Source organism: Papio anubis, chromosome 9 (genome assembly GCF_008728515.1).
Source record: "Papio anubis isolate 15944 chromosome 9, Panubis1.0, whole genome shotgun sequence".
NCBI lineage: Eukaryota > Metazoa > Chordata > Mammalia > Primates > Cercopithecidae > Papio > Papio anubis.
Window position 1 is genome coordinate 60,217,704 of NC_044984.1, and position 24,679 is coordinate 60,242,382.

The window sequence follows — 24,679 nt, forward strand, 5'->3', positions numbered from 1 at the left end:
TCCTAGCTAAGTGCAATTCCTAGTTAAGAGTGATTAAGAGTGATTGGTAAGAAAAGAAAATCGTTTTGGGGAAAAAATTATGGGCAGTTTCTATGGCTATGTAACAATTCACCCAAAAACTTAGTGAATGAAGAACAAACACAACATGTGTTTTACCCCTAAATCTGCACTTGGGTCAGAGCTCAGCAGGGGTCTCTGCTCTCTGTTCTGCTTCACATCTGCTTGGGGTGGCTTAAAGGCAGTTGGGAGTGGGGGCCTGGAATTATCTGAATGTTCATGCACTCACTTATCAGGCAGCTGATGGGAAGATAAATGTTTGAGATCTGGCACAGCAAGGGCTCCTTGGCATTTTTATCTCTGTGTGGCCTCTACCCAAGGTCTCTACAGCATGGTGGCTTCAAGGCAGCTAAGCTTCTCATATGTCGATTCAGGAATTCTAAGGTGGCAGGAGGAGGCACAGGGAGAGAGAGATTGGGATCAAGGCAGTAATTGTATTATTCGTGTTTGCAGCCTTGTGTTATGTAGTCTCCAAAATGATGCAGCATGATTTCTACTGCCTTTTATTTATTACAAGCATGTTACTAAAATTGACCCATGTTTAAGAAGACTGGAAATTAGATTTCACCCTTTGTGGGAAGAATGTTGAAGAATTTACAAACATGTTCTCAAACCACCACACATGACCAATTCAGTTTCAGAGACACTGAGTTTGAATTTCTGGGTGCCTTAGTCTGCTTCCTGAGCAAACAAGAGTCTTGGGTAAGGATCAATCCTTATACTTTATTTAGAAATACACACTCAAGGCAGTGAAAGTAAGGAAAAATGAAGATAAGGCAGGGAAGGATGGAAAGCAATTGAAGACGATGCATTTTTATGCTGGTCACTACTACCCAATTACCACAAAGAGACAAGGCAGGTGGCTTGGTAGGAGTGGTGCAACCACGTGGGGCTTTTCCAGATAAATTCCAGATAAAGTCATTGTGCTTTGGAGCTTGGTGGCATTTCACGGATGGTGAAAGGGGAGGAAGTTTATTTAACTAGATCCCTCCTGTATTAGTTTTCAATGGCTGCATAACAAATTACCACAAACTTAATGACTTAAAATATGATTAAAATACCCATTTACTAGCTCACAGTTTTGTGAGTCAGAGCCAGGTATGGTGTGACTGGGATTCTTACTCAGGGTATCATAAGGCTGAAATCAAGGTGTTGGCCTGGCTGTGCTATTGTCTGAAGGCTCTGGGGAAGGCTCCACTTTCAAGCTTGTTCTTGTTGTTGGCAGAATTCTGTTCCTTGTCATTGGAGAACGGGGGTCCTTATTTCCTTGTTAGATGTTGGTCTGGGCTGACCTCAGCTCCTAGAAACCACTCATATTCCTTGCCACCCATGTCCTCCATCTTCAACAACCTTCTTCAAATCCTTCTTGAGCCAGAGGAAACTCTCTGCTTTAAACATACATTTAGTATGGCTCCTCTGGATAATTTCCCTATCTTAAGGTCAGTATGTCAGGTAATACAACCTAGTCACAGGAGTGAAGTCCAGCCAGTGATTATGCACTCATGTACACCTCGAGGCAGAAAATCTTGGGTGCCATTCTGCCTACTACGCCTCCTATCCCTAAATCTGATTTCAAAGCCCATGTTCTTCCTGCTACCCAAAGCTGCTTGATAATATATGGAGACCGAGATCGCTTGGGGCTGACAATACGATGTCAATAGATGAAAGACAGACATGAAACTCTATCACTTCTGTTCTGTTTCCATGACTTTTGTTGAAAAGAACGTTCTGTGAATCCCAGCATGTATTAGGTGCTCAATAAAGAGGGTTGAATGAATGATGGATTGGACAGAGGAGACTGCTGGAAGACTTAATGTGATAAGTAAATAGATTTTAAATGAAGACCTAATTGTGTTAATTGAGTTTCTCTGTAGTTCTAGATGAATTATATTTCTGAGTCCTGAGAGAATAACAGTGAGATTTCTGCAAAATCAACTCAATATATGTTCCTTGAATGAATGAGTGAACCAATTTATTTTGTTTGGTGATTCTCTGACTACAGGACTAGGAAGCCTATCAGAAAAAATTTAAAACCCCAAAACTAATTTGGCAGCATATATTTGTTCTTGATGATACTATAGGGAAACTCTTAGAGATAATCTCTCCGACATTTCATTAACTATTAACCATTAAAGACTTATTATTATTATTATTATTTTCTTTTTGAGACGGAGTCTCACTCTGTCGCCCAGGCTAGAGTGCAGTGATGTGATCTCAGCTCAATGCAACCTCCGCCTCCCTGGTTCATGCCATTCTTCTGCCTCAGCCTCCCGAGTAGCTGGGACTACGGGTGCCCACCACCACGCCTGGCTAATTTTTTGTATTTTTAGTAGAGACGGGGTTTCACCGTGTTAGCCAGATGGTCTCAATCTCCTGACCTCGTGATCCGCCCGCCTTGGCCTCCCAAAGTGCTGGGATTACAGGCATGAGCCACCATGTCCAGCCCACAAGTATTATTAAATAATACATTATTAAAGATATAATTTCTAAATTGTGGGTTTGAGCAGTGCAAATGACCTTATATTAAAACACATGAAACATTTTTTAGCCAAAGTAGAATGCAAAGCTCTTAAGGCAAGATTATGTGTTTATTTTGCTTTGTGTGTGTATGTGTGTGTGTTTTGACACAGGGTCTCACTCTGTCACCCAGGCTGAAGTACAGTGGTGCCATCATTGCTCACTGTAGTCATGACCTCCTGGGCTCAAGTGATCCTCTCACCTTAGCCTCTTGAGTAGCTGAGGGAGACTATAGTTGCACATCACCATGCTTGGCTAATTTTTTTATTTTTTGAAGAGACAGGGTCCCACTATGCTGCCCAGGCTGGTCTCGAACTCCTGGCCTCAAGTGATCGTCCCACCTCAGCCTTCCAGAGTGCTAGGATTACAGGCATGAGCCGCTTCGCCCAGCCTATGTGTTTACACTGTACTTTACTAAACTTCTATTTACATACACACACAGAAGTGCTATGCATTCTGTTCAATCAAAATTAGTTATAATTTTTTTCTGTGACCTTACATAGATTCAATTCCAAAATACCTGATTATAATAAATCTCCATTTAATTACACAGGAAATATATTCATCATTAATCAGTTATAATCTGAGTAAATCCTTAAATAATTCTTTTTAATTTGTGAATGTATTAAGGTGTCAATATATCACGAAAAAGTGCAATATGAGTACTTAAATCTCCTTGTCATAGATGCATCTTTCTTTAGTTAAAAGAATATGAAAGGTATTTTAGTATATCTAAAGCTTTTCTCATCCTGTATGGTATGTTCTTTAAAATAGTAAATTTATTATAGGTGCTTTCGTCGTTGCAATAAATTAATAACTATCAGAAGTCTATCATGAACAGAACACTACTTAGACTAGTGCAACAAAAACAAACAAAAAACCGAGGTACTTGAAATGCTACCTGTCTTCTGGGAATATACATAAAATTTACATATAAGCATGTGTATTAGTCCATTCTCACACTGCTATGAAGAAATATCCAAGACTGGGTAACTTAGAAAAGAAAGAGGTTTAATAGTTCTGCATGGCTGTGAAGGCCTCAGGAAACTTACAATCATGGCAGAAGTCAAAGATGAAGCAAGACACCTTCTTCACAAAGAAGTAGGAAGGAGAAGTATGAGAGCTGGGCAAAGCAGGGAGCCCATTAAAAAAACCATCAGATCTTGTGAACACCTACTATCACGATAACAGCATGGGAGAATCACCCCCATGACTCAATGACCTCCCACCGGGTCCCTCCCACCATAGGTAGGGACTATGGGAACTACAATTCAAGATGAGTTTTGGGTGGAGACACAGCCAAACCATAGCAGCATGTATACTACCAAAATAGAAAAGACACTACCTAGTATGTGATAACAGTACTAAGACACCTTGAATTCTAAGATACATCCCAAATTCTGAGACGTTAAGGATGAAAATACAACCCATCTTTTTTTTTTTTTTTTTTTTTTGGAGACGGAGTCTCGCTCTATCACCCAGGCTGGAGTGCAGTGGCCGGACCTCAGCTCACTGCAAGCTCCGCCTCCCGGGTTTACGCCATTCTCCTGCCTCAGCCTCCGGAGTAGCTGGGACTACAGGCGCCCGCCACCTCGCCCGGCTAGTTTTTTGTATTTTTTAGTAGAGACGGGGTTTCACCGTGTTAGCCAGGATGGTCTCCATCTCCTGACCTCGTGATCCGCCCGTCTCGGCCTCCCAAAGTGCTGGGATTACAGGCTTGAGCCACCGCGCCCGGCTACAACCCATCTTAACAGTTTTCATACATATGTACTATATATCTAAGGCAGAAATTGTACATGTGATATTCTCGATCTTAGTCTACCTATTTTTTAAATGATGTTATGGGTTTGCTAAATTAATTTTACCACCCACTAATGGGCTGACCTGATCTAAACACTAATCTACATCATGTATCACAGATAATTAAAAACCTTGTTAACATATACAACCAAGGTGCTAATTGCTCAATTCTATAGTGGGTACAGAAGAAGAAAAGACAGTTGAATATGGACAGAAACTACCTGGAAAGTTTTCAAATTAGAAAGAAGAATTGAGCCTTGAATATATGGGTAAAATATGGTGTGATAAAAAAGTAAATGGTTGAGAAGTTTAAACTGGGGGAAAAACCCTCAGATGTAAATGTAAAAATATTCCTTTTTCTTTAAAAATAAAATCTAACCTTTTAGCATTATTTTTAAAATATATAAGAACACCATTTTGTATAATAAAAGTCTCAATAATTTCAAAGATTAGAACAAATTTTAATGTTTTGCCTACAGAAAATATACAGAATTCTGAAAAATCAAATACAGCTTCCAAAGAATGAAAATATACAAAATTGATTTGAACAGAACTTGATACAATATTTGTTTTATACCCTTGTTATAAATTCAAAAGGGGTCAAATAGTCCAAGAGCAAAATGATAGCAGCCTGAAAACAAGTGGCTGTATATTCCCCCACCCCCAGTTTTTCTGTGCTTCTCTTATATTCAAAGATTAATGCAAAAACAAAATTTTGGAATCCCCTCCTTGCTGACCTCTGTACACATTACAAAAAAAAAAAAAAAAAACCTAGGATATAATGAGGTATACAGCACAAAACTGGCTGGCTGAACTCCTCAGTGGCTCCCCTGCATTCACCCTCAGAATTTCTCTCTCCTTCTGGCAAAAAGTAAGCAAACACACACAAATCCAGAAATCTATTTTGTACGTGTATGTAAAATGTGCACACCACAGTGCAAATATGTGATCATAGTTTTTAAATGTGAACGCTTGTCAGTTAGGACATGTCACTGTAATCGTTAGGTGAAACTTTAATCCCTTTGATGAAGATACCATCTTTGAGCCAGGCCCTGACAGAAAACCTTTGGTTCCTGTTAGACCCCTCCCTTCCCAGTCAGCTGCTGGGCTCCATCCGGAGGGATGGAGGCTCTCTCTCTCCATCACAGCTAAGCGTTCCCAGACCCAGGAGAAACCCTGGATTCCTGCAGAGCACTCGACGTGCAGCAAAGTGTCCCAGCTCTGCAAAGGGCAGCTGGAAATGGATTTAAAATGGCAACGCGGACCAATCAGCGCTGCCGCGCCAAAGCAGACATTTACACGCGCCTCCTCCACATGCACAGGGGAACCTGGCGGTGCCTAACTCCTGCTTAGGGCTGCAGAGTAGGCGTTTTTATTCCACGGTGGTCTGTATCTTTGAAAAAAATAAATTCTTCCCCAGGTGAAAGTTTTTATTTTGGAATTAGTCCAAAATAATTTTTGGTGTGATGTGTGAAAATCTGAACCTAATTTTTTCAGAGTTTTGTGTTATTCAAGGATGAAAAGAGGTACATTTAAAAATGTACTCCACCTTTTAAAAACGGACTGTGGCCATTATGGTGTTCACATAACTCAGAAACAGCCCAGGCTATAAAATTAGGACTTGGCAGAAAGAGTTCTCAGGCAGAAGGTTAAATCGAGGTAAACTGAAGGGAGAGTTGGGCAGTGAGTGCAATTGTGGCGTTAGGAATCTACAAGGTGCCCTTTACTCTGCGAATGTCGGATCCCCGGGGAGGGAGATGGGGAGGGAACTTTGATTGCCTCTAGGCTTTCCTGGAGAAAAAAGTTCAATGAAGAAGCTGGCGCGCTGTGTGTGTGCACATTGCTTGCACGTGTCTGCGAATGTGCATGTCTATCTGCGTGCCTGTGTGTATGTGTGTGTGCGTAAATGCGTGTGTTTACGAGCGCATGAGTGCCCCGTTTCCACGTGTATCTGCGTGCAAGTGTGCATGTGCTTACACGCGTGTTCGTGTGTATCTGCATGCATGTCTCCGTGTATGTGCGCGCTCGCCCGCCCGCAGTCTCTGTGGTGAGGGCATTCTGCGGCGGAGTAGGGCTGTCAGGGCCCCTCTCCCACTCCTCTGCAGTCCCTTCCCGCTCACAGTGAACCGGAGCGCTGCCTGGGGTGCAGCCTAGACGCTTCCTGCAAAGTGTTGGCTCGGGACCGTAGAGGCGCAGGTAAAGGCCGAGCCCCGAAACGTGGCTCGGGGACAGTCACGTTCCCGCGCCTTCCCAGGACAACCGCCCAGGGGTGACCTCGAGAGGCGGGTGGGGCTAGGCCCACGGCGAGCCAGTCCGGGATCCCCGGCCTGTCCCTTTAACCCCGCCGCCGGGCGGGAGCACGTGAGCGGGGCTCCGGGTGGCACCCGGGCGCCGCCGCCGCCGAGGCAGTTGTATTTCGAACGCTGCCTCTGGCTAGCAGCCAGGCGCCTTGGCTCGGCGGTCCGCCTGGCCTCCCTCCTCCTCATACTTTTCTTCCTGCGCAACCCCCTCCCCTTTATCCGCCCACGATTAGAGGTGGGCACTCCCCCCCTTCCACCACCCCCTCCCCAAGCGCAAGCGCGCGCAGCACACACACCACACACACTCACACTCACACACACTCACACACACTCACACACACTCATCCCACTTGAATCTTGGGGCAGGAATTCAGAAAACTTCCAGCCCGGGCAGCGCGCGCTTGGTGCAAGACTCAGGAGCTAGCAGCCCGTCCCCCTCTGACTCTCCGGTGCCGCCGCCGCCTGTTCCCGCCACCCGAGGAGGCGCGGTGCCACCCACTGCTCTGTCCTCTGCTTGTGCTCCGTGCCCGACCCTATCCCGGCGGAATCTCCCCATCCTCCTTTGCTTTCCGACTGCCCAAGGCACTTTCAATCTCAATCTCTTTCTCTCTCTCTCTCTCACTTTCTCTCTCTCTCTCTCTCTCTCTCTCTCTCTCTCTCTCTCTCTCTCGAGCGGGGTGGGGGGGAAGAGGAGGAGGAATTCTTTCCCCGCCTAACATTTCAAGGGACACAATTCACTCCAAGTCTCTTCCCTTTCCAAGCCGCTTCCGAAGTGCTCCCGGTGCCCGCAACTCCTGATCCCAACCCGCGAGAGGAGCCTCTGCGACCTCAAAACCTCTCTTCCTTCTCCCTCGCTTCCCTCCTCCTCTCGCTACCTCCACCTCCACCGCCACCTCCACCTCCGGCACCCACCCACCGCCGCCGCCGCCGCCGCCGCCACCGGCAGCGCCTCCTCCTCTCCTCCTCCTCCTCCCCTCTTCTCTTTTTGGCAGCCGCTGGACGTCCGGTGTTGATGGTGGCAGCGGCGGCAGCCTAAGCAACAGCAGCCCTTGCAGCCCGCCAGCTAGCGCTCGCCCCGCCGGCGTCCCCAGCTCTATCACCTCATCTCCCGAAAGGTGCTGGGCAGCTCCGGGGCAGTCGAGGCGAAGCGGCTGCAGCGGCGGTAGCGGCGGCGGGAGGCAGGATGAGCGCACGCGGTGAGGGCGCGGGGCAGCCGTCCACTTCAGCCCAGGGACAACCTGCCGCCCCGGCGCCTCAGAAGAGAGGACGCGGCCGCCCCAGGAAGCAGCAGCAAGTCAGTACGCTGGCGCGGTGGGGGCACCAGCCCACCCCGTCCCCACTGCAGGGGCCCAGACACGCGCGGGGCGGCCGGAGCGCGGGAGCCCAGTCGCCGCGGCCGTCGCACGCTGCCCGCCCGCCGGCTGGGGGGAGCGGCGCAGACCCCACGAGTGTGCCGAGCGGCCCCGGGGCGCCAGCAACCCTCTGGGCGGGGAGGTGGGGAGCTGCGGCGGGCGGCCCGGGGAAGGCTGGAGGTGGGGTCGGGCGAAGCGCGTCCTCGGACTTTCGCTATTGTGCACCGCCCCGAGTGGCGCGGTGTCGCCGGGTGACTGGAAGCGACCGGGATCCGACAAACCCGGGCTCGCAGGCGCTCTCCGAGCTGCTTTTGCAACTGCCCGGGAGGAAGGAGGTGCCGGGGACCCGGGCGCTCCGGCCGATCTGGGCTGAAGGGGTTAGAGTCCTGGGGGCCGGAGGCTCTTTCTCCCGCCTCCCGGGGCTGCTCGCGGGTCGGGGGCTGGCGCGCCGCAGCCGCCCCCTTGGCGCCCTCCTCCAAGCTCTCGGTGGCCCAAGACTCGCGCCCTCCCGACAAAGAACGCATGGAGAGCCGGCTGCCTGGTCCTCTTCGGGCTCTTTAAATGTGCGGCGGCCGCCGGAGGGAGCCCGGGGCAGGGGCTACGGGAAACCTGGCTCCCCGCGGGACGGGGTTAACTCGCCCAGCCAAGGGCGCGTTGAAAGGAGTGTCCGAGAGAGTGCAGGGTAGCCAGGGTCGCTTCCTCGTCAGGCGCCCGGTCCCCCTTTTGCCCCTGGATCCCGCGCCTCAGAGCTGCAGCCATTAAATGCTCTTCTCCAAGGCCAGTGGCCGGAGGTTGAGTAGGGGACGATCGAGGGGCGCCCGGGACCCAGCGGAGTGGAGGGTTTTGTCTGCGGATGCAACCAATTAAGCGTGCAGCCGGCGCTTGCAGAGCTGCGCTCAGCGCGCAGGGCTGGGGGTTTTGTTCGCTGTAATTTCCAAGCCGCGGCGGGCAGGGTCGGAGCGGGCTAAGTCTATTGAGAACATTTAAACTCCACTTTCTCGGGCTTTAAAACTTGCTCGCTCCTTAGTCTTAAATCGCTTCCTTCATGGCAAACACGCCGATTAGAAAATAATCCTAGAGTCCCAAAGTTGCCTGAGAGCAAGGTGGGGAAATTGAACAATGTTTGCTTGCCAGAGAATTTTAGAAAAATTGAGAGTTTACCTTTTCAAAATCATCAAAGGAAACAAGCCTATCTAGAGGCCCCTGAGTTTTCCCGCTCTGCCCAAGCGACACTTTACATCGCATTTGAATCCTGTTTTACACCTCCCAGGAAGTCTCTGCCCTCCCCCACTTGTTTCCCACCCGCCACCCAGCTCCAACTGACTAATTGCACCCCCCTCCAAAAAAAAAATCCAAAAGAAATTACAATGGGGTCTGGAGGTGATTGGATACTTTACCTTTGAGTTAAGGCAGAGTTCACAAAGAAAGAAAAATGTGTCTCCGATGTATTTGCTCTCGATGTGCCCACTGGCGCTAGTGGTCCCACAGAAGCTTGCAGGGAACCTTCCCCGAATTCTCTAAATGGGATGCGAATTTTCATTGAGGACGTTCATGGGTTTTAAGTTAATTAGTCTCACTTAATCACCGAATCTGAATGAAATGTGAATAGATGATTCACTGGATAAATATTTGGGATCTGGAATATTAATCATCGCATTCTCTTAACCACTTGAGTATTTACTACTTGGCATAGGAGCCATTTAAAGTTTTGCTAAACCTAGTGATTGCTTCCATTTCTCATTCCCAGACACTCCATTCCTCCTCGCTTTTACCCCCTTTTAGTTTTCTCCACTCCATCCCCATAAGAGTTTTCTTAAAAGAAAGTTTTGAAGAAAGTATGTTTATTTTTATCAAAAGATATTTAAATGTAGACTGGAGACCATGCCTGCATCTCCAAAAGGAAGTGGAGAATTGAAGCAATTAACTAGATAATTCAAGCAAAACCTCCCACAATAGATTTACTATAATTATTTGGAAATTTTAGGGGGAATGGAGTTATTTTGAACTGAAGAACTTGAATAATTCCTCCAGTATTTCACTCAGAATGTGTCAGTTGAATCATAATCCACCTAGAAGGCAGGTATACAAAGATTATTAAAAGCCACCTTTTCAATATGGAAGATTGTTGAAATATCTATGATGTTAGCTTCATATTTCTATTGTTTGAAATGCTAGTATAATGGAGAGTGGTGCTCGTTTAAAATGCTTATTATTCCTATGAGTCGCCAAATGCATAGCCCTGTAAACTTTACGCCTTAAAAGTATATGACTTTCTTTCTAGAACATGCCTCTTCAGTCTTTGTTACCATTTTAGGTTTGAAGTAGAATCTAGTTTTCATATACAAAATAGGGTTTCCTCTTTGAACCCTTGGATTAAAAGTATAGTTATTTCCCCTTTCTGTAAACTCTGTACCATCATCATCCATTTATGCTTGAACTGAAAGTGTTCCAACAGCTCTTTTGAGCAGCACATGCAGAAAATATAGCTAAAGAGTCAGGGTCAATTTCTTTCAGACATTCTTGCCACAACAGCATTTTTTTTTCCCCCCTCACAATTAGGAACCAACCGGTGAGCCCTCTCCTAAGAGACCCAGGGGAAGACCTAAAGGCAGCAAAAACAAGAGTCCCTCTAAAGCAGCTCAAAAGGTGAGATTTCTCGAGTCAAGCTCTCCTAACTTCATCAATGACTACAGGAGCCTCCCTGTAATTTTCCTATTCTAACTCCGCACCTAGGAATTTGTCCCAACTGGGTAACACAGACTCAATTCTTACATTTAACATTAATTAGATGCGAGTTAACCTTTTTTCTAAGCAGATGCTCAGCGTAAAAAGTTTATGAAGATACTTAACAGTGTTGTTTTTAAACAAACAGCCACCAAATAATTTGAACCTTAAAACGGGTAGAAGTGAGGAAGGAAGGCAGGGGGGAGGGGAAGGTGGAAAATGACACAACTAATATTTGCACTAGTTGTAAGTAGTTAAAAACAAATCAAAACTATAGATTTTGCCTGGTGGTAAAGTTTTTGCAATTTCTTCTGAAAAATGATAGAGATTGATTTACTTTGTGCTTATTTCATGGCTACTGCAAACCAAATCCCCCTATTAAAGTACTTTGCCAAATAGATGATAATTAGAAGTAAATCTAGTTGTGGGATAGTGGAAAAATTTCATGAATTTTACAGCTTTAATTGTGATAATAAAGTATACTGCTTGTTTTACAATAAACCTGCAGTATAGTATATCATAATCTCAAAAAGCCTTTTCATCAAGTGACATAGAAATGTCTGAATTGAACAATGAGACTTTTTAAAACAAATATTTGGCTCATTTAATATCTCTTTTTGGGCAAAATAGAACCCAGTTAAGTGTAACATTCAGTGTTTTTCTTAATAAATTTAAAGTTGCAGTTTAAGATAACTTCAGGCTGGCTATATTTAAGATTGCAAAGAGGAACTATGTCAGGGTTAATGCATGTATAGAGAAGTACCAGTCGCTTTTTTGACTTTATAAATAAATTGGAAAAAAAAGTTTCTGCATTTTATTTGTAGGTTTGTATAGTAATTGAGAACAAAGTTTCAAAAATCAGAACTAAATTTGGATATACCTTTTCAACGGGTTTAAATACATGTACAATATTTGTTAGAAAGGGCTATATGCTCATCGTTTGGGGATTAATGTTTTGTGTGGTTTTCTTTGTGACTGTGGGTACTAACTGTAATATATGTGCTAGTTTTCAGTGTTGTAAACTGCCATAGCAACTAATGGTACATATAAATTATTTAGGAAGTAACTATGAGTTCTTGTCTGTTTTAACAGTTTTGAACAGAGTTGAGGAGCATATTTTTAATATATTTAAATTTAATTGCTTCTTAGAGTTTAGATTTGATTGTGTTTCTTATTTAATCAATAAACTTTAAAATAGCTCTAAGTAACCTTGTTATTTAAAAATGGCAATATGTACTCTGGTATTTTTAATATGAATACTTTATATTTGTTTTATTTTACCTCATTTATAAATTAACTAAAAAGGACTGATTTTACCAAGGAGTTTTTCTATGTTGCGTAAGTGTGGAGTTTACCTAATTTACTTTTATTCTAAGGAGATGCACAAATAAATACTTGTTAGATAGCTAACATGCATTTAAGCTATGGTGTAGTTCCTCTGAAAAATGCAGCATGATAGTATCTCCTAGGAAGAAATCTTTAAATTTCACCATAAATAAGTAATTTGAAATTTAATACTAAAAAGGAAAATGAATTGTCTCCCATATTTTACTATATTCCATGTTTTTTGGATGAATAGATAGAAATGCTCCCATTGCCTCCTCTTCATTTTAAAAAGCTTACCACTGACTAACAAAATTTGTATTGAGAAAAGGGAAGCTGAAACTAGTGCCTAGTTTACCACCTAAAGCAAAATTTTTAAAGTTGATCTATTCCTAAGTAAGGGTTGATTTATTTTTAGTGACTCTAGTGACAGGCGTTTGTAAATGAGCCCCCTAAGCCACTCATCTTTCTGAAAATTCTTCATATGTATGCATACATTATTCCAATTTCCAAAACAGAAGTAGGCTTTCTTTTTTCTAAAGATTCCTTCTCCAGAATCTTTCATTCTTTCAGACACAATTATTTCCAACAATGCTGTTATAAAAATCCCTCTTGTAATAAAAATGAATAAATACATTTGCCCATAACCTGACTTATTTTTCTTCAGTTTTATAAATTACGCTTCATCTGGAGAAGAGAATACCTTGCAAAATAATGAATGACATTGATGAATCGTTCATGGCATGTGTAAACTTAAGGTGTTTTCACTTTCAAATCAGAATTTGTTGAGTATGTTACTATTCTATATAAACATGATTTTCAAACATGTTTGTTTATTAAGCATATATTGTGTTCTAACAAAACATATATGTTCATCAGGATTTTGAAATGCAAATCTTTTTAGAAAAAATTATATTGTTCATAACATGTAAGATAAACATACCCTGTGAGACTGACCAGAGTAGATATGAGAAGTCTTCTATGAGTAACAAAGTGGGTGTTTTCCTGTAAACTGAGACCCATCACAGTGCAACATACATTGCAAAGACTGGTAAGTATATGAGAAGAAAGAAGCCTAAAATTAGAGGAGTTGCAGTGCACACTGAAATCCTGATGGTTATATGCTTAAAATGTCTTGCTGCTTGGAGTTTCTTGACTTACAAAGTTTATATTTGGATTCAGTAACTGGCCTTGGGACATTTGAAAACAAAGCTGTTTATTAGAAAATTAACAGTGTGAAACTGGACAATGCATGCAGAATGTTGCAAGACCAAGTGAATGACTACTAAATTAGCCATCACTTTAATTTCAAACCATATTCAGTAGAAAATTGATTTATATAATATGTAAAACAAAGACATTGATAAAAACACAATTTGCTATGCTTAGAACTTTTGGAAGAGAATTATTCTTCAATCTACTTAATATTCCATTAAAACGAACTACTATGCATGACCATTGTGTGATGATTCTAGTCATTCCTCAGAACTCCAATCTGAGTGCTCAAAATTTGTCCCTGAATCGGTTTCATATAGTTACCTGAATAAAAGAAAAGAAATCAGAAGTTAAAGTTTTCCTGAATAATTAATTTGTCCATGTGTGTCTATGTCTGTGTGAGCATATCTTTACCCTTTTATTTTTAGTCTGAGATATACCTAAGACCAGTTATGTCTTAACCTCCTTTTTTGTTTTGTTTTGCTTTGCTTTCCTTTCCTACGTTGTGCTGGATGGAACTCTTTGCATTTTTACAGTTCCCAAATGGTTAGAGAGAAAAGTTATAATCTCCTTTAGTTTAGGGTTTTGTTGTACTTTTTTAATCATGACAGAATACTGGAGGGGTTGTCACTAATTCTTCAGTGTTGAAGGTCTCAAGTCAAATTCATCCTTAAGTTTTAAGCCAATTCTCATTCACATATTTTAGGAAGTTTTTTTTCTGAGGTTGAATTAAATTTTATTGGAAGGTAAATGAAAATTTAAAAAAAAAAGATCTCAGGTGTGAGATAACCCTACTTCATCATGTCATATATTTGCTTCACCACCCTTGTGACTTTAGGTGTAATGGGCAGATCTAGGGAGCAAAGTGCAGAATGAAAATATCTAGATAGAGCAGCTATAGTTAAAATAACATGTTCAGAGTAAATGTTTAGTCTCTATGTTCAATTTGCTATAAAAAGAAGGCCTGAATTAATTAGATACTGTAAAGACTACTTCATGCTCCTTCTAATCATTTGCATTCCTAGAAATGTGGTTTGCTTTTCATAATCATTACCAACACCAATCACAGGTATTTTAAGAAGAGAGAAGATAGGTTTTAGTCAACATGCAGATAAATCATTCAGCATAAATGCTGAATGAGGACAGAATTTTCTTCAGAATATAGTAGGCCTAGTTGAAAGGAGAAACCAAAGGCATTATTATAGGTGAGTTAAGGAAAGGTAACATTGGCAGTTATCATATAATTCCAGCCTATGGTTTCTAAATTAAACTACTGTGATTTAGTTTAATTCCTCTGTATTTCAATGGCCAGGTAAGTTTTATTGGGAGATTCAGGGCCCTATCTGAGGATACAAATGAATTCAGGCAGATTCAGGGCCCTATCTGAGGATACAAATGAATTCAGCAGGTGAAATTAAGTAAAGCCCAACTGTTATTCCATTATCATGATATTTCAGGCTGACTTACCTAAACAATTGACTCATTTTTTTCTTTCACTTTGCCAGGGAAGATAAAGCCTTACTTAATGCACCAGCACATTCTATCTGGCAATGCTTTGAATCATCACAGATTATGATCCAAATATGGGAGATTGAAATACATTTGAATTATCTTACGAAGTAATTTTATTTCAAGGGACCCATAGTTCTACTTCTCTAGAAGCTCTCATCCTTCTGAACTCTTCTGAACTTGAAGGCTCCTCACTTCTCTGGCTGACCTACATTCCTGGCTCATTTTTATCTCAAGTTCTCAACAGATCATTTTGCTAAGGAGATAGAATATACCAGATTGGTATGCTATTGCATTTCAGTTCTTTCTCGAGAATAGATGGATGAAGAGCATTTTATGTCAGTTAAATCATTCAAAACTGTCTTGTCTTGTTAACTTTCTGCAGTTTCCAGAGCAGAAGGCACAAAGTAGAAACTGAATTTAATTTCACTGTCCTAGATTCTGAAGGTTTTAGTTAGGAATCTTTGTTCTGCCAACCAGGAGAAAAGGGGAAATGAGAACTGACTATCTGTTAGGGCATTGCATTATCTCATATTGTTTTAATACGCCGAGCAATTTTGAATGGCATAGTCTATTTAAATTAGGGAAGAGTAGTGCAGGCATTATCTTTTGTCTAGGATAATGTTTGCTCAGAAGGTAACTCCTATGATCAATAGCAGTGGTCTCTTGTATCATTGCTATTGATTTTTCTCATTACAAAGAAGTAGAGAGAAGATTTGGAGGAGGAGAATCTTAAACTTTGAAAATGATAACTTTGCCTGTCATTTGGCTTTGGTTTTAATTTAGTGTTTGTATACATGAAGATAAGCATGTGCAAAATAAGGACACCAAAGTTGACAGTAAGTGCTAACTTGGGTAATAAGCAGGAACTACAATGGATGATGGAAGTTACTTATATTTCCTATTGGTAAATATATTATGATAGCAAATTGTAATGTCTCTTCAAGGCTAAAAGTGTTGCTTGTAAAATTAGGAAACTCACAGAACTGGATTATCAAAAAGGTAAAATGAAAATTTCCTCAGTGCTTAGTGAGATTGATTTGTATAGTTGATTTTGATATCAGTGTACATTGATTTATACTGTTTATGTTTTTAAAAATAGCAACTGAAGGAAATAAAATGTGTTTTCTAGGCTTTGGATAGTGGGCTTCATGTAAATCAAGATACATGCAAACAAAACAGGGCACCATCACACCCAAATATTTTTCTGGTTTTTTTTTGGTACAGATGCACTGATGGATTTGCAGTGGGGGAATTCTGGCTATATCATAGTACATAAAAAATATGATGAGATAACTTGTAATAGCAAAAAATTAATAGCCATCTAAATCTGACCCTGAAGTCAGAATTGAATTATTCTTAGTTTCCAACCTCTGCTCTTGTCCTGTGTTTATAGGAAACCTGGAAATACATTACTTTTAACTAATTTGATTTTCACCCTAGAAGGTTATCTTTTATTTTTTAAATTTTCCCATGGCAGTTTTGTTTCATATGAGAATAGTTCTCCAAAGAACAGACACTTTACTGCCTTGAAATCCGATTGGGTCTCAGTTCTACTACCTGTGAACATGGGCAGGATGCTTAATCTCCCATTTGTAAAACAGGGGAATTAACAGTTGCCCTGCCCTACTTAAGTAACATAATGCTTGGAAAGTCACTTTGGAAACTTACAGAATTGGTAAGTATTATATTTGTGGGTAGCATTTTAAAGTAAGGGGAGGGAGAAGAAATTACATTTGCCTAACTGCTAAATACCATAGCTTTTGTCAGGCCCTTTATATGTCTATTAGCTCCTTTAATCCTCTGATTTAAGCATTGTGGTCTTCATTCCACAAATGAGAAAACTGTGATTCAAAGATGTAAACCAGGACATATCTGATACTCAACTCTGGTACATGGTAACACGTGGGTTTGAATTCACTTTAATTCTAAAGCTTATACTCTTTCCACTACCATGTGCTCCTGAATGTTCTGTAAAACACTTGTTAAAAGGTAGATTTCTGTTATCTCCAGTGACCTGAAATGCAGGTTGGAAATTACGCTTCGGGAAACCTTTGAAGGGCCACTCCAAAGGTTATAAAGAGACTGGAAATGTGTGCCTTCTGGTACTGATACCCACAAGACTTCTAGCTCCCAAATATATCATGGGGCTATGTCTTTGGGAATTGTAGTGCATCCAGAAGCTTTCTGCTTTGCTAAATGAGAGGGCTAGGTGAAATTATTTTTGCTAAAGTTTTACTGAACTCTAAATTCGGATGAGAAGAGGGAAATAAGACACACATATAATATAATCACTTTTCCTTCCTTTCTTTTTTCCTTCCTTTCCTCTTGCCCTCCCTTCCTCACCTCTTCCTCCTTCCTTCCCTCCCTCCCTCACTTACTCCCTTCCTCTCTCTTTGCCTCGCTCCCTCCCTCCACTCCTTCAACAAGTATATAGTGAACACCTCCTGCACACCAGGCACTAGTGCTAAGCACTGTTTTCAAGCTCAAGAGATGTGTTTGCTAGATGAATTTCTTTCCTAATTAGTTTTTAAAATCTGCAGTACATTGAAGAGTCTGCAGTACCAGAACTTGTTAGAGAAAGAAATAGTTATATTTCCCATTTAACATTTCTCCCAATCCTCGTGGACTTGCTTCTAAATATATCATAAAATTAAGTATACAGTTTTGAATCTAAAGTTTAAAACATAAAAATATTAATGAGGGCAAACAAGGGAGAAATGACACTTTTAATGAGAAATGATTGTTGTAAATATTCACATAATAGTACTGGTAATAGTCTGAAATTTCAGTTCTTACAAATGAGAATTCCGACCATATCTCCCTTTTCTCTCTCAATGAGAGCAATAAATAGTTAGAATTAGTTATGTCTCTGTTATACATGGGTTTGTAGTATAAAGCCAAATTCTATTCTGGCAAAGGAAAACCAAATATACACTTCTACAGTATTGCATATGTTAAAACAAAACAAGCCTCCTGAATGTTTTGTTTGTCTTTTTTGAAAAATAATATCCTGAAAAGCATTAAACACAGGAAAACAATATTAAAGCTGGTGTTTTCCAATATGTAAAAATTCTGGATCTAAGCTGGTTTACAAACTAAAACCCTAACTTGTTTTGCAGCCTTTGAGGAGTTTGATTAGAATGATTAAATAATGTGGGTTTTAAAGAAAAATGAAAACCTCCCAGATCGATGCCACACAGCACAGCTAATGTGTTTCTTCTAGATGTAGTCTCAGAAGAGGGTTTCAGTTTACATGTAACAGAGGCCTGAACGACCAAGGAGCGAATTTGCTTTTAACAAGTCCGAGTGATAATCGTGATATTTTGCCCTTTAGTTAATGGTGCAAAGTTTATTTCTCAGTAGGCTTTTTGTAAATGAGATGCTTGTTTAAAAGTCATCTTATTTGCAGGGCTTTTTCTGTTTTTGAGAGATTTGTTTTCTCTGACTTTGAAATGCAGTGAAATCCTTTTAGAAAAAACAAAAAACAAAAAACTCTCTCTTCAATAGACTTTAAATACACCCGGATCACATCATGGCCCCTGAAACATAACAACCATGCAGAGAAAGCATGGCGTAGCACTGTTAGCTTCTAAGGTCAATAGCCTCCTTCTCCCACTCTCACTTCACACCCCCATTTCCATTAAAAAGGATTTATAGGCCGAGCGCGGTGGCTCAAGCCTGTAATCCCAGCACTTTGGGAGGCCGAGACGGGCGGATCACGAGGTCAGGAGATCGAGACCATCCTGGCTAACACGGTGAAACCCTGTCTCTACTAAAAAATACAAAAAACTAGCCGGGCGAGGTGGCGGGCGCCTGTAGTCCCAGCTACTCCGGAGGCTGAGGCAGGAGAATGGCGGGAACCCGGGAGGCGGAGCTTGCAGTGAGCTGAGATCCGGCCACAGCACTCCAGCCTGGGCGACAGAGCAAGACTCCGTCTCAAAAAAAAAAAAAAAAAAAAAAAAAGGATTTATATTTTCCATGTTTATGTAATTTACTACTGGGTTAAGTGTGCAATCTTACAGTTGCTTCCAAAGATTAAGTTAGATGCTGCTTCTGTGCTAGAGAACTCCATACCCATATATAACTCACTATGCAGTAGCAAAAGGGATCCTTAAAAGCCTTATTCTAAAGGTGACAGATGGGTGTGATGGAATACTTGCATTGACCAAGCCTTCTGAGAGAGGGAACTAACTTGAAGAAAAACTCCCTTTTTGGGAGGCCGAGGCAGGCGGATCACAAGGTCAGGAGATCAAGACCATCCTGGCTAACACAGTGAAACCCTGTCTCTGCTAAAAATACAAAAAATTAGCCAGGCGTGGTGGCGGGCACCTGTAGTCCCAGCTACTCGGGAGGCTGAGGCAGGAGAATGGCAGGAACCCTGGAGGCGGAGCTTGCAGTGAGTTGAGATCGTGCCACTGCACTGCACTCCTGCCTGGGTGACCGAGTGAAAAAAAAAAAAAAGAAAGAAAAAGAAAAGAAAAACTCCCTTTAAGAGTTCCATCTAGTTAGGAGTGAAAGAACACTTATGGAGCACCTCATGGGAGGCAGGAACTTCTAAGTACTTGGAGGAATGACCTCTCATAGGAGGCGTCATGTCCATTTCACAGATGAAACCAAATTGAGGTCTTCAAGGCCCTGCCCAAAGTCATAAAACTAAAATGGCAGAGCAGGAATTGGAATCTAAGCGTTCCAAGGTAGAGTCTGTGATCTTCTCAGGACATCTCCCTCTCTCCATGAGGCAATGCTCTGAAGATTATGTGATTTACTTGACACTCTGGGCTTTCACTGAATTCATGCCCTTGGGACTGAAGGTAAGACAGTGCCACTAACCTCTGACAATATATGATTCCTTTGTGGAGCCATTCAAAAGTAATAAACAATGATTCAGAGTGTCCAAATCTGATGGTTAGATAGAATTCCTAAAGGCTACCAGGTTTCCTTTTGTTCTGGGAAATTAACTGAATCAGTGACAATTATAGTTTCCTCAAGTATTTTTTTATGGTAACAAATGCTTGTATACTAAGGGGTAGTAGCATTGTTAAGAGGCTAGGAGCACAGTTTTTAGAGTTAGACAAAACTGGGTTCAAATCCCAGGTCTGCCACTTACCTGCTTTGTTTGTGACCTTGAGACAGTTGCATACCTAACCTATCTAAGACTTAGTTGTTCATCTACAAAATAAGAGAAATAATAATACCCACTTTATAAGGCTACTGTAAGGATGAACATAACACCTGTGACTGACAGTCGAGTGCCTGGGATATTTTAAATGCTCAATATGTGTGAGTTAACATTACAATCATATAGAGTCTGGGTTAATTCATGGGACCTGTTGGATAGTAATGACAGATCAGGGAGACACTATTTTGGTAAGAAATGTTGTGGCTTATTTTATCTGTTATCTACCTGTCTGTCTATCTGTCTATCCATCTGTCTATTTGTCAACTATCATGTAAATCTATCTGTTTTTACCAGGCAGACTGAAGAGAAAAAGAGGAAAGTTTCATTTGGCAGTGTAGATAGTCAGTATCACTACCAAGTACCCCCACTGGCTGCTAACTCAGATAACAAAAGTAAAATGTGGAACAAGGTATCCTGGTTCAAGTTATCTGTATTTGTGTGTTAATACAGCCATGGATGATTCTTATACATGAAACAATATGTACTAAGTTTTCTTTATCCTAAGAAGTATGAACACATGTTTTTATAGATGTATGTGATATGTGTGTGTATTGATGTGTTGTTGTGTCTGAAGATTGGACTAGGGCTGACAAAAACAGGGAAAAATAATTGTTTTATAAATCATGTTAACAACTGTGATATCAGAAAAATCTTCTGCGAAGTAAAGCAATGAAACAAACTCCCAAGATAGAAATGTATTCGTGTTAAGTGTGGGATTATTGTTAATAAAGTACATTTTTAATTAATCATTATTTCTAGGCACATATAGTTTTCATCACTGGGACAAACTGATGATTTCTGCTGCTTTTTTTTCCTCTGCTTTAGGTGAACTGATTGACAGGTAATTGTTTCAGGCAAGGAACATGAAATTAAACATGTAGAAGTGTACAAATGTTTGTTATTTTGAATTAGAATGCTTGTGTATTCTTTTTTATACATTTATACTTGCTTTTGACTATCAATATAGGTAGAAGAGCTTTGTAAATTATAAAGCAATGTATCAATATTAATTTTTGCAACTTTAGTTGTGACATGGAAAGAATCTTGATCATCTTAAGAAACATTAATTTTCTAAAATACTAACATATGTAGTTACAGAATGTGGGGATAATGTTTTTAATATGGACAGAAATAAAAGCAAAATAGCTTTTTAAGAAGCATTTTCATGCATTTCAGAAGAGATCACTACAGGGGGAGTATTTTAGGGTGAGGGGTTGCATAGATACCTCTTTACATCATGCAATGAAGAAGAATCTACTCAAAAATGTGGAAAAAGATTAACCTTAGAGGAGATGGAGTTTGCTAAAAAAAAAACAAAAACCAAAAAACCGATACTTCATCTGCAAAGCAGAACATTCTTACTTCAAATGTGTCCCTTGGTGCAGTACTTATAAACAATGTCAGGTAGAAAACTATAATGACTTCCTTTGTCATTTGCAGAAAGCAGAAGCCACTGGAGAAAAACGGCCAAGAGGCAGACCTAGGAAATGGGTGAGTAATAAGATATAATTTTTCTTCTTTTTTTTGGAAAGAAAAATTTCTGTTGTATTAAATGAGAAAAGTTTTATTTCGTCGATTACATGAATTTCCAACTTCTGGTTTGATGAATCTTTGAAAGGGTTAAGGCAAGAGACAAATGATCATCACTTCCTACCACTAGGCTCCAGGTGTTTACGCAGAACACTTTTCTTTCCTGAAGGTGGACTCATTTTTCTATCTCTTATCAACATCAAAAGAGGCTCCACTCTTCCTTCAAATGGGGTAACAATGAGATGATTTGTTCAGTAGATTGAGTAACTAAAGTTAAAGGGTATTATGAAACCTTGGAAGTTGATTACAAATGGTGATAAAATTCATACACAATGTGTATGTGATAACTTTTTAATGTTTTTCTTTTTCTTTCCATTTTTGTTTGTTTGTTTGTTTTCTCCATGGCTTTTTTTTTTTTTTTTTTTTTTTTTTTGACACATCTCATTTTCTAGGTGGTTTGTGTTTTCTTTTTCACATGGCTTTGTTAGGAAGCAAGGGTTTATTTCGAGTTTTTCTTGCTTCCCTTAGTAGTCATTCTCCACATGCAAACATTAGAGATAGCTGTATCCATACAAGTGCACTTAATCCCATAGGCACACAGATCCTGTATCTTTTGAGGCCAGAGATTCAGTCGCCACTGAAGAGCTTTGCTAATTTTATTGCTTGAACCTTGTTCCCTTGGTTGCTGTGTTACCCATGTTCTTCTGGTCTGTCTTTCCCACTGACAGAGAAGTCCTAAAAAATGAATGAACTCGTTTCTCAAGAAGGATGAGGGCATCCTTTATACCCAATGTTGTATATGATGGGTTCTTTGGCTTTCCTTTTTCCTCTTCCCCAGTTCATTCTTCATGCTCCAAATTTTAAAAAGTTTTTTTTTTTTCCTGTTATGCTGGATTATATGTTCCTGTTTGCCATTCCTTTCTCCTCTAGAGTTCTGCATCACTTTCTATTTATACTTTGGTATTGCCTTTCATTTAATTTATTCATCTTGTATTTTTCCTCTGCTCAACATGTGTTGGGATTAGATTTCTTAGCACAAGGAAATGGGATGATCTTTAGATGAAAAACATCTCAGTATTAAAGTGTAACCTTAAAGTAAGGATATTTCATTCAACCTTCTGTTCATTAACTTAGTTCTCTCCAAACCTGCTTATCAAGTGGTGATCATCTAGCCTGTGCTTGATTACCTTTAAAGTTAGGGAACTTGCTACCTCTCAAGGCTGCCTCTTTCTTCTAGGAAAGTTCTGAACATTAGAAAATTATTCCATCTGACTCCCTGTAACTTCTGTCCACTGTCTCTAGGTCATCCTCCTGGAACATACAGAGTAATTGTTTTCACTTTCACTCATGATAGCCCTGCAAACAGTTGAGGAAAATAAACACATATTCTTTGTATGTATCTGTGTTTGTATGTAACACATACTCCAGTTATCTCATTTTTTCCCCATAAAGGAACGTTCTTGTTGTTCTTTTCTGAGCATGTTTGTTCTTTAATCTTTTGAAAGATGTCACCTAGAACTAAATATCATATTTCAGGTGTGGGTTCCATAACCAGTGGGTTTATCACCTTCCTTATTGGACATATGATTCCAGTTATCGATTGCTGCTTAGTTAACCACTCTAAAACTTCATAGTATAAAAAAAGATTTTATTATGCACATGGATTCTTTGGGTCAAGGATACAGGCAGGGTAGATAGAGCAGAAAGTCTTGTCTCTGCTCCATGATGTCTGGGGCCTCCACTGGGAAGACTCAAGCATCAGTGGATGACTCTAACACTTGGGATCCAGAATCTGGAGCTGTTTCACTTACAAGTCTGGTGCTTTATCAAGATTGACTGGAAATCTGGGTGGGTCTGGGAGTGTGTGCACTGGATCACCCATACGTGGCCTCCCCAGGATAATCAGCCTTCTTAACATGCACTCAGAGCTCCCTCTGGGAGTGTTCTGGTAACTGAGGAGGAAGCTGCAAGGCCTTTTTAGTCAGACATGGCCTTAGTCTCAGAAGTCAAAAACTGCTGCCTTCATTATACTCTAATGAGCACATTGTTGACTAACTTGATATTGACATACATATCAAATAGAGATCTGCTGTTTTCTAAGCATCAGAACTCTGAAAGGACATCCCATACCATTGAACATTAATAAGAAAGATGTGTATAATCTTTCTAATAGGTAGCATAATAGAAAATAGATGAGTTATTTGAAGTCATGGGATTAATGTGGCTAAAATGAAATAAAATAAATTGTAAGCAACTACAGTGGCAGTTAACCAGCAAACTAACCTCCATCAAATGGGGCCTCTTAACTCTCTCAGCCTTTCATCTCCTCTGCCTTTGGACTGTCCTATAATGGTCACCAATTCACCTCCATAGGTTAGAGTCTTGTCGTCTCAGAACCTTCCTATGGCTCCACATCTGACCAGCTAATTAATTACAACCCATCCTAGTACTTCGAAGTCACCCGGTTTACATCTACCTTTCTTTACAGTTTTCTTTTTCACCACACATCCTTAAACAGTTGATTAATCAGCCAAGCCGGAGTAAACTATAAAGCAATTATATGTTTTTTTCGTAATGGGTTCTTGCTAATTTAGGGGGGGATCTGGATTGCAGGCATTCGATCTTCCTGCTGGGTAAGAAGCGCATGTGAGGCGCCCATCACAGAAATCCTTGCCTTTCTGAGAATAGCTGGGCCATTTTCTTTGACTCTCCTGGTTTCTAATTTTTACTGGCTGTGAGAATGGAAAATATTATGCAGTGAATTGTTACAAGTCCCTGATTTGGTCCCCAAAGAAGAGTTGTTCTACTGAGAAGAGGAAATAAAAGGAAATTGTATATTTTTTCTAGACAGCGTGTTTCCTCTTTGCTTGTATATCTTCTGTTGGGTAGAGTATGCAGCCAGTCACAGCAAGGCATTCCGTTCAATGGCATTCTTTGCTGGAAAGCTTGTACTGAAGAAATAAATTATTGCATTTTCCATAGGAAATGGGCTTATACTTTATAGCAAGTTCAATTCTTTCCAACAGTGTCATTCACCGATTTCCTTGAGTTAGAGATATATTTTTGAACCGACTGGATTCATTAGGTATATGGGTTAGAAGCCAAATTGTTCCCCTTTTATTCTTGTGGGGTATTTTGCTTTGTTTTAAAGCTCTTGTGCTTTTAAAACT

At 40.8% G+C, this 24,679-nt stretch overlaps 1 protein-coding gene across 5 annotated transcripts in view; it reads left to right on the forward strand.

The window, feature by feature from the left end:
- The first annotated feature begins 6,738 nt into the window (after positions 1-6,738).
- HMGA2 (high mobility group AT-hook 2) overlaps positions 6,739-24,679 on the forward strand; it is a 141,122-nt gene continuing 123,181 nt past the window's right edge. For 4 of the 5 annotated variants that reach the window (XR_004176105.1, XM_021922570.2, XM_021922571.2 and 1 more), the window contains exons 1-3: positions 6,739-7,968; positions 10,586-10,672; positions 21,420-21,470. Coding sequence is in view for 4 of the 5 variants with exons in the window: in XM_021922570.2 (XP_021778262.1) it covers positions 7,858-7,968; positions 10,586-10,672; positions 21,420-21,470 (249 nt within the window). In the remaining variant the exon portion in view is untranslated. The remainder of the gene's footprint in view (positions 7,969-10,585; positions 10,673-21,419; positions 21,471-24,679) is intronic. The other variant, XM_021922572.2, reaches the window with a different exon arrangement.